The sequence below is a fragment of the Phasianus colchicus genome, chromosome 4 (genome assembly GCF_987193195.1).
Source record: "Phasianus colchicus chromosome 4, bPhaCol1.hap1.1, whole genome shotgun sequence".
NCBI classification, from domain to species: Eukaryota; Metazoa; Chordata; class Aves; order Galliformes; family Phasianidae; genus Phasianus; species Phasianus colchicus.
The window spans coordinates 8,952,644-8,968,515 of record NC_143439.1 but is presented as its reverse complement, the minus strand read 5'-3'; the positions used below and the strand labels follow the sequence as shown (position 1 = coordinate 8,968,515).

At 36.3% G+C, this 15,872-nt stretch overlaps 2 protein-coding genes across 7 annotated transcripts in view; one reads left to right on the top strand and one right to left on the bottom strand.

Annotated features, from left to right (window-relative positions):
• EDNRA (endothelin receptor type A) overlaps positions 1-9,754 on the top strand; it is a 29,147-nt gene extending 19,393 nt beyond the window's left edge. The window contains exons 4-8 of the mRNA XM_031588880.2: positions 279-477; positions 4,189-4,341; positions 6,406-6,539; positions 6,907-7,015; positions 8,710-9,754. Of these exons, the coding sequence (XP_031444740.2) occupies positions 279-477; positions 4,189-4,341; positions 6,406-6,539; positions 6,907-7,015; positions 8,710-8,850 (736 nt within the window). The 3' untranslated portion in view covers positions 8,851-9,754. The remainder of the gene's footprint in view (positions 1-278; positions 478-4,188; positions 4,342-6,405; positions 6,540-6,906; positions 7,016-8,709) is intronic.
• Positions 1-15,872, bottom strand: part of TTC29 (tetratricopeptide repeat domain 29) — a 366,043-nt gene that overhangs the window by 333,628 nt on the left and 16,543 nt on the right. The window lies entirely within an intron of this gene.

Genomic DNA, 15,872 nt, shown 5'->3' with positions numbered 1-15,872 from the left:
ATTAGTAACCATAAGAACATCCATATAGCAGAATGCCATACAATCACGTGTCTTAGCCTAAAAATTACATCCAACTTTCTACTACCCACCTCCTGATGTGCTCTACTGGGTGCCCTGGGTGGCTTGACAGCTGGCAGAGTCCTTGGAGCAAGCAAGAAGAACAAGCAGTGCAAAGCTAAGATGCCAGCTTTAGGATTTTACTTCATATATCAAACTGAAGCAAAATGCTTGAATTTGAGGAAGAACAAAGATTGGAAATTAATGCTTGTCTCTTGCAGGTATAGAGCAGTTGCCTCCTGGAGCCGCGTTCAGGGAATTGGAATCCCTATGATCACTGCTATTGAAATTTTCTCCATTTGGCTTCTGTCTTTTATACTGGCTATTCCAGAAGCCATTAGTTTTGCTGTGGTACCTTTCAAATACAAGGATGAAAGTTACGTTACCTGCATGCTCAACCCTACAAATAAATTCATGTTCGTAAGTAACATCCTTTCCCCTCTTTTGAATCCACTGTATATAAATTAGACTTTGCACTTTGTTAATCTATTAAGGTGCAAAATGTATTCTAATATGTATTGGTGCAAAGAAGGACTTCAGTGTACAGGTATCAGATTCTACTTTGATTCAGAAAGTACCAAATGTGACTTTACAACATCATTCACTGCTAAGGATTCTTAATAAGGTAATCTGCAATTTGGGCCTGATTATAGAACAATGAAGAGTGTAGTCACAGCCCTAGGAGGCACTGTGTTTCCAGGTATAACATTTTGAAGCTCTAACTTAATTTTTCCTATTTGAAACACTCGTCCAAAAATCAGAGAACAATCCCTTCATTTGTCAGAAATTACAGTTATGAAATTGACAGATTCGTATGTCCAACCTAGGTAGCTGTGGCACTGTCAGCTGTCACCTAAGCACTGCAACTCAAGAGCAAGAGAAATGCCTGAGCACACACCAGGATTCTTAGGAAAATTTCATAACCCTCAGCCTCTGCACTACTGCACTTTTCCAGTTGCAAATATCCATGTTAGCTTGTTCAAAGCAAGTCAGGTGAGCAGTCAGTACAGAGTTAACCTATCTTTACTGCACAGAGGGATAGTGATTTTCTGCTTGGTCTTACCCTCATAAAAAGGAAAAGAAATATCTTTTTCCCTGTGAACCCAAGGAAGGGCCATCCTTCACTCACAAATTAATTAAAAAAAAAAATAGAAAAAAAGGATTTGTTCCGTTTAGTTGCAGATAACGCAAGACCTTGAAGGAAACTCTGCAGTTTTTCTGACCCAGAATTTTTAATGACAGAAAACCATTTTCAAATGCCTGATACATCTACTTTTACTGGATCTTGGGCTAGATCCAATGTAATCTCACATGGCTTAGGTTAGAATTCAGAAGGGTGAGGCAAATGAAGCGAGGAATGTAGAAAATAAAAAGGGTGCAGGAATTGTGTTTGTCAGTAGAATATCATCAACTTTGGCAGGGTTACACAAGCTACAGGGATGGCAGTCAGAAACAAGAGCAAGAGAAAACACAAGCAAATCCTTAGTGGAAGTAACACAGGTGAAGAGGAAGTGGAACTGTTCAGAACTTCTAGTATATTTCTCAAACGCACAGACAATGTGGCTTGCAGATAGTTAAAAGTATGCTTTATGAAATGCATACTGCACTAAGTGTAAGTCTGTCCATTTTTAATAGCAACTTCTCTCCATAATTGTGGTTGGACAGTCTGTACTTCCTCTCTCCCTGAGAAAAATGTTTTACGTTTTTCTCATCCTGTTTCTCCAAAGCACACTATTTCAGGTCCCACATAGGCACAGTAATGATTATTTTTCTGTTCTTAATGTAGTTAGTAGAAGGGCTTGGTTTGTTTTGCATATTGGCAGGAATTAGTATCTTATTTGCTTAGAATAGTATCTAAATCACTCCATGCCAATTTGATTTTTAAGGATATAAATCAACATTTAGGTACAAGCCGAGAATAAATGTTGGATGCATCAGTCAAAAAGAGCGTTGTGTTTCAATGTATCACAAGCAAGTACAAACAAGAGATTAAAATGGAAATATTTTAATCTTAAATATATTCACTAACACAAACATCAAATAAGCAATTACTGAGCTTAGGGAAGGGTTTATGATTAACTTTTATTTTTAATAGGGTAATTTATTCAATTGTAAAACTATTCTTGAAGGACTAGAAAAGGTTCATGCTAGACCATGATTCCCTAGAGACTGAGTGCACTAGGAAACTTGTTTAAAATGCACATTTCCTGTAGAAAACTAGTTCCATGTGGGCTTTCAAGACAAACAAAAGAATGTCTAGTTCTCTTAAATCAACCCAGTTTTGTGCTTTGATGTGAGCTTTGAGAAAGTCAGATTCCATAATTAACCATTTGCAGATCTTTTTGTGCAGGATCTGTTACTTCATAGTCAGGTTTTCGTACAGAATTTGTGTATTGGTCAGAGTTGTGAAATAGGACTGTGAATGCATTGACTGACATGCAGTACTCATGAAAGCTGGTTAACAAATGACAAAACTTTTTCCTTTTAAACATAGTGTGGATTAACACAGTATGCATTTTACTGTACTGCCCAACCAATATGCTTCTAGTCTAACCCGTAGGAATTTTCCACAGAACAGGCAATTGCTCCATGTATTTGTAATCCTTTTCTCTGCAGGAGGAGCGGTAATTAGATTTCTCCTCAGTACAAACTCTTAAAATGTGAGGCATTTTGCTTTCTGCTTTTCTGCTGGCAGAAGCTCAGGTCCCAGCTGGGAAAATACAGCCCTAGAGGAGTGTGTAACCATGTATCCGACTGCAGCCCCTCCTCGTGCAGGGATGAGGTTACAATAAGGAGGAGGAAACAAGCTAATGAGCACAGTTCAAGATGCCTCCAGAGCGGGGCTGTGGCCTAGATACCATAGCATACTCTAAACTAGCAAGCAGCTAACTGTTGGGTTTAGATGGAGACAAAAAAAAAAGCCATTTCCTTTTTTCTCAGTAATTCAACTCTCTGATGTAACTAAAGCAGATTAAGAAATGAACACTATTAGATACTAGATTATTGCATTGCATTTGTTTCCTTCATCTTTCAAAGTTTAGTGCCTTTCAATTTTAAATGTAAACAAGATGTCAAAGTTTGACTTCTTCAAACAGGATCTGTATAATCCTCAGTTATTAGCATTTTGACATTTGGTGTGGGAACCATGATGTTACAAGAGCACATCCGCTAGGAATAAACAAGCTTGAGGAAAGATTAAGAGAAAGAAGGTTCCCTTTTACACATATCCATCTCAGTGACTAATAATGTAGAGACAGGAAGTCCTTAAAGAGTCATATTTCAGTGCACAATTTTGGCTGTGCATGAAGTTTAAGAATTAAGATACAATATTGTTTTTAGCCTGAAAATATCACTGCCTACAGAAAACAATAATTTTAAATACATTTTCAAATATGGTATTTCCCATAATGCATAAATGTGTTAACTTAAAACACAACTAGCATTTAAATTACACAGGCAAGTACGGATACTCTATCAGTTCCTTTCCTTCAGGGTCCTATCACAAAAGTCAAATGGTATGAAAGACACACAAAGGGTTAAAAGTAACTGTACCAATAGAAGACACCAGTCCTAAGCTTTGTATATATCAGACAAACACCTACAAAGAGGCTTCTATCAGCTGTACGTTTAAACAAACCAACTACAGTGCTTTCACTGATAAGTAAAGGTGGCTAAAGTTACAAGGCATTTTGAATTTCCCTTTTTTGGAATAAGAGCAGAAGCTGCAGAGGTAAATGGCATTTCCTGAGACAGGCATTTAGAGATATTTGTTATCTCAGACTGAGCATCTACATTTTAGCTTGTACATCATACTGAAGTTGGAGCTGAACTCCCTTTTCTTGAATAAGCCTAAAGCTTCAGAAAAAACAATCAAAATTATTTTCTTCCCGTACAAAACAGATTGCAACAAGAGTAGAGGCAGATTGTCACTGAGGTAAAATGTTTACAATGCTACAATTCACATACTGATGTTGGCCCGAAGTATATCCAACTGATAAGAAAGTTTACGTAATTTAGGGTCATTTACAAGTAGACACATGCAAGCATACTTACTTTCCATTCCCATATCTTTGTGGTACTTTCGATTGAATCATATAAAAATACTCTCTCTTCTCTTTACCTTATCCACAGTTTTACAAAGATGCAAAGGATTGGTGGCTGTTTGGTTTCTATTTCTGCATGCCACTGGCATGTACTGCCATCTTCTATACGCTAATGACTTGTGAAATGTTAAACAGAAGGAACAGCAACTTGAGAATTGCTCTCAGTGAACACCTTAAGCAGGTAAATATTAGGACCACCAGTGCTTGAAAATACTATTCTTCTGTCTTTGGGTTAATTTAGAAATGTTTGTGTGTTTGAATACACTAAATTACAGAAATAAGAAGTGAGGATGTAGGCTACTTCTGATGTTAAGGTATTCAGTCCATCCTGGAACACGTGACTAAATCATAACATAAGGAGATACTAAAGGCAGCTCAAGAAAGTAACTGGTGTATTTCTTTTCTTAAGCAAGTGTGATGGTTTTGTTCTCCCATTCTTTAATTTTAAATTACTACTGGCTAAATGCTTTGAAATGTAACTACAAAGATTTGAAAATAAATTTCTTGCCTCTTTATTACATGAGCCCTCCCTACCTCAGTGCGCTTTGATATGCAATTTTAGGTTCATATGAAAAGCCACTCTAGAATAACTTGGTTTAGAATAGAGATTTTTTTCAGTCTTGCCGTGCTGTTGCAGTTACTATCGCTGTAGCTTCACTGCTTTGAAAAGTGCAGTAAGACTAGTATAAACACACGATCACAAAGTCACTCACAGAACCATCAGTTCTCACTATGATGTTTTTGCAGGAATGAAACATCAGACAGTGCTAACTGAAATTTAAATAACAACCTGTAGCTTTTTCTCTGCAGTTAGTCAGACAACAGGGTACAACATTAATTTCAGCCCTTCAAATTCCACTTCCTTCCAAACTCCACATTTACAAATGTGAATCCCTAGAGCAGTTCTCTCTAGCTGAGCGAGCTCTCTCAGAGATTTCTTCTCTGCTGTCACATTTCAGATAAGGGCAGACCAGAAGGATCTTTTCCTTTCTCAGATTTTGCACCTTCTCCCCGTCATCAGACCCTAAGTCTTGCAATTCAGACCGTCATAGGGCCACACAAGACTACTCTACCCATTAGAAGCACAATGGTACGTTCAGGGGAATCCTCCCCTCAGCTTTCACAGCTTGATAAGCAGTGCCAGCATATACCTGGACTGGATCCTGCCTCAGTTTACCAGTACTCATCCCTTTGTCACTTTTTGTCCTTCTTCCTTTTTTCAGTCTTGTCCACATTATTTTCCAGTTACGTTCCTTCTATTTTGATAACAACTGCTTTATAAGAAAGAAGAAACATGATAGTGCCTAACGAAACTTGCTCATACATCTAAGTTCTTTTTTAATAACAACCTTGAAATGCTTACTCCTGTCACATTACAAAGGCAGTTCTAGAAGTGGTGTTCTTATCCCTACTTAATTCTCTTTATCAAATCTACACCTACCAAAGAATACTGGTACACATCACCCAAAATTCACTAATACATCAGTAAATCTTGAAAGTTGTGTAGAATACACATTAAATATAATTTTTTTCCTAAGTATTGAGATTAAGCTGTAATATAGACATATCCATAATTTTACTTGTAGAAAGACTCCATAACATCAAGATCATGTTGCAAGGATAACAATAAAATTATAATACTCCGCAGAACCCTTCTACGCAACAGGATGTATACCAAATATAATTTATCATGGAGAATGACATCCTGACTAGATACATTGTACAATAGAACTGTTATTGCCAATTGATTTGGGTGCCTTGAGTTTACAAATTACATCACATCACATTGACATTACGTTACCTGAAAGTGTTTTATCAAATAGGAGTGATTTCAGTTTCCTTCATACATGAAAAAAATTTCCTAGAGAGTACGTATGTTTTTAAAGAAAGAGGTTTATCTGATAAATTGCCAGAGAAGTAGCCCAATGAAGAGGAATAAGAAAGACAGGGAAAGCTGTCAGGTTTTGGACTGCTCAGCGGTATCGTTAGGCTAACAACTAAGTCCTGACAGTGCCCCGTGTGCCCCAACTGTGCCAGTTTCAGTGAGGAGCAAGTTCTATAGAGAACTGACAGAGTTAAGAACACAGCAAGCCCAATTAAAAAAAAAGATCAGGGACTTCAGGTGGTCTGGAAGCTGCACTTTCCTTGCACATTTGTCTAAGCAATTTAATTTCACTGGTAACATCACTACAATCTCTTACCAGTATGAACTAGGCACTAAATCATTGTTATCTTATTTTTCTAGCGTCGAGAAGTTGCAAAGACAGTTTTCTGTTTGGTAGTGATATTTGCTCTTTGCTGGTTCCCCCTTCATTTGAGCCGAATTTTGAAGAAAATGGTATACAATGAAAGAGATCCCGGCAGATGTGAACTGCTCAGGTACTTCATTTTCCATATCAATAAGTTATTTGCACTCAAACAATACATAATGCCATGCATCTGAAGATTATGTGAGAAATGTCACTGTGTATGCAACTTCATTTTATGATTCTTCAACTACATCCATTTTCAGGTGGATGTTCTAACAGCGTAGCATAATTACAATAAATACTGTATATATTTGCTATTGCAATCTCCTTCCTGTGACTCTTTTGAACTGTGAGACTGCTCATTATAGGTATCTCATGGAAAAAGATAAGAGAGGTGAGAAAGAATTTGTTTCTGTGACAGAAGAAATTGTAAACAAAAACATGTATGCTTCTACAGCATATGAAGAATGAGTTTTGCTTTCTTTTTTGTCATCTAGTTTCTTGCTGCCATTGGATTATATCAGCATCAACCTGGCAACTATGAACTCTTGTATAAACCCAATAGCACTCTATTTTGTGAGCAAGAAGTTTAAAAACTGTTTTCAGGTAAGATCTTTTTGATACTATGTCCAGTTGCTAAACAGTATTCAATCACTCAGCTGTTATGTTTTTTTTTCCTCAGCTAATAGGAGAGGCATGCAAATGAATGAATAAGTTGACACCAGCTAGCAGGTCATATAGCAGACATGTAAAACTGAAAGACAAAACTGTTCACTTCATCTGAAGTGCTAGATCAGTAAATAAGTCTGACACAGTCTTCACATGTAAACAATCAGCAAGATAGACATGCTCTTCTAAGTACTGCTTATATGCATGTAACGTATATTAAATAGAATTCAGTTGATAACCTATTCACTGCTCCAGACGAGCAAAAAAAGACATTTATGTAGGGCACTAAATCTGACAGCAGTTAAACAATCCTAACTAAAGTTTTCAGACTTTTATATCAAAGCAGGCACTTCAGTTGACCTTGGTAAGTAAACAAACATTATGGCTTCTGCCTGCATTCTTCCAGTTCCTACACTAAAATAACTGTGACACCATGCCTCCGCAAGGCCATAATGACAGAAAGAAAATGAGAGCAAATAGTGTTATAGAGTGGTGAGAGGGAAAAGGAAGACATGGTTAATCTGGAAAGAAAAACAAAGATAGAGCTGTGCTACAAAACTTCAAGAATTCAAAAAGGCAACACAAAATACTGAAAATAATGTAATAAGTGATCAAAGTAGGGAATACCTATTTGTCAGGGGAGTATTTCCACATGGGTAATATGAAATCAGCTTTGGTTTTGATGGTGCCCTACTTCATTTGGGAATAGTGGAGAAGATAGCATGCATCGACCTGACATTAAGTAAGAGTAACACAGACATTCTTCGTATCATTACTACATTTTTTCCCTTTACTCTCCAAAGGAAAATACCATCCAACAATTCTGAGTAATTTTCAGATACGATTTGATCCTTTCCAGCTTCACATTATAGCTTCCCTTTTCTTTTTCTAGTACAGGATGATCATTTCAGCCAATCTCTCAATTTCATAATTGAGCTTAACATTTAGCCACCCACACATAGATAGTACATGTATCGTAAGTCTGGCCACATCCTTCTCCAACACTTCCTTCTCATTTTGTTCAGAAAAGTCATGAATTTACTGTTATTACTGCCACTGCTCCTCTGAGGAGATAACTCTTCTTCCCCTGAAGCAAAGTTTCCATCTGCATAGAGTTAAGCATTAGTTTCTGCAAAAGGACAGGAGAAAAGCTGAAGAGTAATTCCTCACCCTTTCAGGTGAGAAAAAGGAACATATCAGCCAGCGATTACCTTCTGCTTACTTTCTGTTTTTAAAGGTGAAAAATGATACGTGATACAAAGCTCAACATACTCACCACCCCTTTTCCTAAAAAATTTTACCTTCTTCTAAAATGTGAGAAGAGACTTAAGTCCTTTTTTCTCTCTTACATTTTGTTTGAAGTGCAGTGAGCAGGAGGGAAAAACAACCACCCAACTTTTACAATGTTTCCTGTGAAAGCTGTTTTTAAATCAGAGGCAAAGGCCAGGCCTACGTGTAACTTTGTGCCTATAAACTATTTGCAGTCGTAGGGTAAAAATTTTGCTCACACATGCCTATCGCTCATGTCATTGAGAATCCTCTGTTCATTTCAAAACGAAAAATATTGTTGGCAGTGTTCACAGAGCTGACAGATTTCTTTTTTTTTTTTTTTTTTTTTTTCAAATTTTCAGTCGTGTCTTTGTTGTTGCTGCTCCCAATCAAAAAGTTTAGCGACTTCAGTGCCCATGAATGGAACAAGCATCCAGTGGAAAAACCAAGAATTAAACAATCACAACACAGATCGAAGCAGCCATAAAGACAGCATAAACTGAATACTAAGGACTCTGACACCACTTCAGAATCAATCAGGAAAATAAATATCACAACAAAGCTGTTTCTACAAGAAACCTAATGAGTGTTCTATCATCAATTCAGAAGTATACATCCTTGTAGCTATCTCTAGAGTTGACAGACTATAGCTGTGATGCTTTGTGAGCTGAGATCTACTGGACGGTAATTCTGCCTCTGAGAGTTATGACGAGTATAAAACCTAAAAAAATGACATGACCCACACAGGTGGTTTGCTCTTCTGAAACAAGCAGAAACTATTCAGCGTCTAACTGGTACATCACAGTCTTCTTACCTGATTGTCACTAAGAATTATCACTACGGAATTCTTCTGAAAATATTTAAGTGGAATCTGTGTATATTTTCTCTCTGCCCATTTGTCTTTCAAATTCTGTTTTTGTGGTGAACATATTCCATGCACCACTACATTTTTCATGTTGTCATTGGTATTTTTATTCAGGTTTATTTTGGAAAATGCTTTGTTCCACATCAGTATGTTATTTACTTATTGTAACATAAGTCATGATATCAGCTGGGCAGCTCACATTTATAGCACTTGAGTACCCAAAAATACGAAGAAACCATACAAAAGAGCAACAACATTTGGCACTTAAGCACAGATTAATACCAAAAAAGAGGTACTAATAATGCAGTACTGTGCTGTGTTATTTATTTTAAAGCTTTGTATAAAATAAACAATCTATATCAGCAAAATGAATAAAAGATGTCCTCGGACAGGCATCTTACAATGTGTTTTCAATTAACCTGTCATGTTAATTCTTAGACTATATTAACCTATTAATTTACTTAGACTATAGCTGCTTAAATCTGTGTCAAAATGAGAGTCACTGGAACACAGTGAAATATTAATAAACCTGTTCAAAGAGTTCTGAGAATATGATTACTTCCATAGCAACTACGCATAACACTATTTACGCACTGTGAACAAGAAGCTACTACAGTCATAGCAAACGCAGAACTGTGGAAGTCCATAAGAGCTGGATATGCACACAGGTATTTTGTGCCTTTTGCTTACAGAGTTTCTTTGCCTTACTCTCACCACATTCAAAGATTTTAATGGGGTTTGTTAGAATTGTTAATCATAAAAATGCTGTTAATAGTATATAGAAAGTTTTGCTTGCATACACATAAGCCAGTATTTTACTTATTTCCACCTATTGAGGTTACATGGCAAGAGATCCATTCTTTGGCTATAAAAAAATTAATGGTAGATTTATTCCATAGTGGAATTACATAGAACAGTGTCAGAAATGTGCACAAACCTGCCTGGAAATCTATAACTTTTTTGTGCCAGGTTAAGAAACAGCAACAGAATTTCCACAATTTTTTGTGTTACATTTCAAGTGAAAAATATGCAGGCTTATATCATTATTTACAAGGTCAAAATACTAATGCCTACAGTGAAGTCTGCTGCACAAATTTTCCAAACGTTTACATTCACACAGATCTTCTTAAGTATATTTAAAAAAAGTTTTTAACTTATTCGTTTGCTTTGGTCTCCATGCTCTGTGTGTTTATAAATACCCATAAAATTATGGTCATGTTATTAGCATAAACACAGCCTGCTGACATTGCTCTGTAACAATGCTATTGAATGTGACTCGGCTGAATGTTACTGTTCATCTTCAAACCGTAGGAAAAATCATAGCAAACGAGTAACAATGCTTTCAATATGGAAGGCCTAATTACACTGAGTCTTTAATATCCTCACACACTCACTGCTGTGTTTTGAGCAGATAATAAATGTAAGAGGAAAACAGACATGGGGTGTGACCTTAAATAAATTGGCACTTTATTTTCTCTAAAAGAGCCAGAAAAACTCTAGCACAAATTAGAAATCCAACTGCATTTAGTAATAAGTTTTTTTGTTGTTGTTGTTTTGTTTTTGTTTTTGTTTTTTTTTTTTTGCCAAGTCCATAGAATGGACTGTGTTGGAAGGGATCTCAAGGATCGTGAATCTCCAACCCCCCTGCCACAGGCAGGGCCGCCAAACTCCACACTTAATACCAGACCAGGCTGCCCAGGGCCCCATCCCACCTGGCCTTGAACACCTCCAGGAATAGGACATCCACAACCTCTCAGGGCAGCCTGTTCCAGCACCTCACCACACTCATAGAGAAGAACTTCCCCCTGACACCCAACCTAAATCTTCCCTCCTTCAACTTAAAACCATTTCCCCTTGTTCAGCAAAAAAGCGCTCTGACATTTCTCCACATGCACCAAAACTAGTGTAGATTTAGTTTTGCTCTGCTGTTGCACAGAAGCTGTTTTAATCTTTGCATCATAATAACCTTTCACAAGAAGTATCCTTCCCTACTCATCTGATTTTACGGATGTGTTTACATCCCCAGTTTGCAGTTCTTGCTCAACCAAGCCCAGCTTCTTCTATACAGAAATCTCTATTCCACAATTTTATTTTCTGGAATCTTACAGGATTCATCTCTCAGCTCATCTTTAACTGTTATCTATACTTCATGCAGTGTTTACATTTGATACCTCCTTCATATTCATACTTTTTCTCCCCCTACTCCTGCTGTCTCCTTCCTATTTAAAGTCTCAGAAGTGTTTTCTGTTGGACAACAGAAGTTATTACCATGTTTTCAGTACAATTCTTGAAATTAATATTTTTACATCTTGTTCTCCACATGTCCAGATTGATTTCTTTCACTTTTTGTAGTATCTGTACATCATAATTAAAATCCATTTAACTACCATGATCATCTTTTTTTGTGGACTTCAAAATTGCCAATTCTTCTCAGTGTAAAATTTCACTGTTTTCTCCTATGTACAATCTCACCTCTTAAAAAATCAGGCACTTCCCAGACATTTCTTTAATTTTAGAATCCAATTATTCTTGTTTTCAACATGCTTTATTTGAAACTACCTCACTAAACATTTCCTCTTTGGTGTACCTTACCCTTACTTCACAGATATAGCATACATAGGTGTTTAGTTACATTTAAGTTTGCATGCGTTCATTTACATATGAAACTGTGCTTTAGACCTGACCTACGATAGCTCTTGTGCTTCGGAAAAAAGTTGCTTATGTAAGAGTTTGTCCCAAATTTTACCCGATAAAAGCATTACTTCGGTTTCCTGAAATCAGGTTTATGCAACCATCATGTTTGAATACATTTATTTTGCTTTTAATGCAGTCAGTTTTAGGTTTTTACCTGTCTATACCTACATCTATCAAGAACAATTATGACTCCCTGGTTTAAAAGACAATTTAAAACAAATCTGATAGAGTTTCAAAGTTACAGCAAATTTTGTGGAAATGGATGGAAGAACACTAGTCTGCTTTACAGAAAAGATTGTTGAAATTGAGTATGTATTCAACGAGTTCACATAATACAGTAGTGCTGAGAACATTACAGCTGAAAACTAACTTCGATTAGAGGTTACAGCTTGTAAGGCATTTGAGAATAAAACCAAACATTCTTGGAAACCAGTATTCATAAGTTCCAGTGCTTGTGGAATTACTGATTTTGCTCCCCCTCTCATCATTTGCATATTTATCACAACCTTATTACTATATTATATGATTTGTGAAGCATTGTGAGTTTCAGTTTGTGAGAAGGATGGTACAAATTCCATGCATTTCTACAAACAGATTGCTGTCAAATTTCCCCGAGTCAAAGCATGCATTTTTGTTAGAAGAAACATGGCAACACCACCCTGCGAAATTTCTTTCAGACCATCAGTTGTGGAAAGCTTGGCTTAGTAATGGATGCACATGAGCTCCCCGAGTTGTACTGTTTCCCACCAAGTGTTCAATCACTGGTTCAAGCCATGACTTCGCATTTCCACTACACAAGGGAAGATAATTACATAGTTACAGAACAGAAGCAATCACCAAGTTGCATAGGGGAAAAAAGAAAAAGAACAAAAATAACAACAAAACAAATGAATAAAAAACAGGTTTGTCTTAACTAAGAAACACACACATACTTCAAATGTGGGGAAAGAAGATGATCAAAAATTGGAGGTCATGTTCACTTTCTCTAAAGGAAAAAGAAATGAAAAGACCTCCAGTATTCCACCTAGAATCAACTTTTTGTCCTGTACATATACATATACACACCTGCTTCTGAAATTGATTGTGGCTAGAGTCAAAGCTTTGTACTATCATTGCTTACCATTGCTTTTGTTACTCTTCATCTTTTTAAAAATTATGCTAAATTCTTAATTCTTTTGGAACCTTAAGAATACAGGACTGTGGCTCTTTTCTGCCAACCATTCACTTGCAAGCACTAAAGCAAGGTGGGAGTCACAGTAGAATGCAGGAGTTTGGAAGGAAATTTTGGTTTCAGGCTTTCTCATGAAAGACCATCAATCCCCACCAGTGCCAACTTGACACAGCCAAATTCACTGTCTACAGAACAGTTTCTTTGTAACTAATCAAAAAGCCCTGCACTTTTTCAGATAAGGACTACCCTCACCTTTCCTATCTTTGTTCTGGTAAATTAACATATAATTAAATACTTCCGCCAACAGAAGAACTACCTAAGCCTGGACTGATGTAAGCTAGAAAGTGCTGAAACACAGAACAGTGCCAAATCCATAACTGAAATATTACTAGAGGTAGCTGCAAATAAACATTATCGAACTGAAGTCAGTGTGTGCACTACAGGTTCCAAGCACATCTGGGAGTGTCCGTAAAACAAAAGCTCACTTACAAACAACTCTAAGATATCAGAAAGCAAAAGACATCTCAGTAATAAACATATTTTCTTTCGCCTTTATCATCTCACACATGAAATATTGTCTTTCCAACCACATGTTATTGGAGAAATTAATTACGGATATTTTAAAGTACTATTCATTGCCTCATTTCATTAAAGCTCCATGTAAGTGTTACAATTTGATAAGGAAAAGATTACACCATTCTTCAGCAGCACTCTGCACACACTTCAGAGAACTTACCTACAAAGCATTCTGAGATAAATTATTTAGAAATAGATAGTTTGGAAATATTTGGTGCATCTCAGAATAAGACCTTTATGTTAGTCTTATGTTAGTTCAGTCTTTGGGAGTAAAAAAAAGAAAAACTTAGCCTACAAGTTACTGAAGTAAACATTCAAAACGATTCAAGAGTAGTCCATCTAATCCATGAGAACATGGATTCTGCTATGCGTTTTAAATGTAAAAGATTCAAAATCCATCATTACCAGATATCAACTTGCCACCTTGTAACCACATTTGATATTTATTGAAATAAATATATGTATAGCTTGTGTCTTTTGCTTTCCAAGAAGGAGGTTCAGAGATCTTAGTATTACTTCTGAATGAATATAATTTTGATTAGCTTTCTTTCACATATCAACAGAGTATTATAAGGCATCCATCTCCAGACATGTAGCATATTTCAACACAAAAGCACTGTTAAATCACACTACCAGAAAGGTCACAATTTTAGGGGACAGAGAATCAACATAGTACTCTTAGGACAAATGAATACTACCCAGTTCACTACCACTAGGGGAAAACATACTGACTTTTTAAAATTAAAAATATAAACTACATCAATTTTGCTAATTTATTAAAATAATAAAAGATGTTCACACAAATAAAGAGAATGTACACAATTGCATGAGCTGGAATAAAATACTACGAGGCATAAATCTTTATGCTCAATTATATAAAACAGTTCTCAATTCTGTGTATTAAGACAACAACTGTGAAGTGCAAGACTATTTCACTTCACTTTACTGGTAGTATTAGCTGCAGGAGACATTTCAGTCTCAAAGATAATTGTAAAGAAAGGAGGGAGCCTTCCTGAGAGCTAACTAACATTGTCGTCTTTTACTGCAACAGTCTCTAGCTAATATTTTCTGTTATATCCAGCATCTGGGTTTCCTGTACCCTACACAAATTCCAGTAATTCCAATGCCAAGGGCTTCTTCACAATCAAAGAAAGAAAATCTTCACAGTCAAAGAAAGAAAATCATTGAATTATTTCATTTTTATGATCATTTGTATACATGAGAATTTGCTTGCACAGTTTAAACACTGGTTTTTCTTCCATGTAAAATTACTGCATTTACATACATCAAAAAAATCTGAACTTCTATTTACTTTAGAAGTGTCAATCATTAAGGGAGAGCAGAAATAAATATGTAATTTGACTGAGCATGCTACATATGACTATGATAACCAACAATGTTAACCAATGTATTACAACCTAATGCTTTAATATAAGTGCTAAGTAAGTAATACAAAGATGATTGTATATATCAAAGATTGTTTTAATTCTCCAGCTAAAGATGTCACTTTAACCAAAGTTAAAACCAGACACTGAAGTAATTTCAAGTTCCAGTTAGTAACTTGGGATAAAATGTAGGAACCTACTGAAGTAGGTGACAAAGTTGATACTGAGCTCAGGTCAGTACATAATGAAGCCCTATCAGCATGGCAACTATGGCAATGTGACTAAGCCCGTGACACCTGAGGAGGACAGAGAAAGTAAAGGATTTTTTATGGCTTGCATGAGTAATTTCAGTAAGAATGAGTTGTCAGTGCACTTAACTGTCTTCTTAGATGTATCCTTTTTACTGTGCAGGCAGATATTGCAACGTACAGTTGGCTGGAATATCTTAACTCTACATGTCCTTGACACGCCTACTGCAATTACACAGATCAGTTTTACTAAAACAACTCTACTCTACACTGAAATCAATGTGGACATAGTATATGATGGATACATACCTCAGAAATACAGAAGTGTTATATCAGAGGAATCAAAGGATCAATATTTACCACTGCAGATATATAGTGTACTATACTTCTGGAGCATTTGACATATACAAGAGCAAAGCATCTCTTTGGGGGTGTGCCCTGCTGACTCGAAGTGAAAACACTTGTTATTCTCCTGCTACACAGACCTCTGGAATAAGCCTTTCAGAAGAATTTTATCTTCTGTAGCTGATTTCACACTTAGCTATCTTAAGCGTGTATTTTGCAGCTTTGGGAAAACAGTTTACAC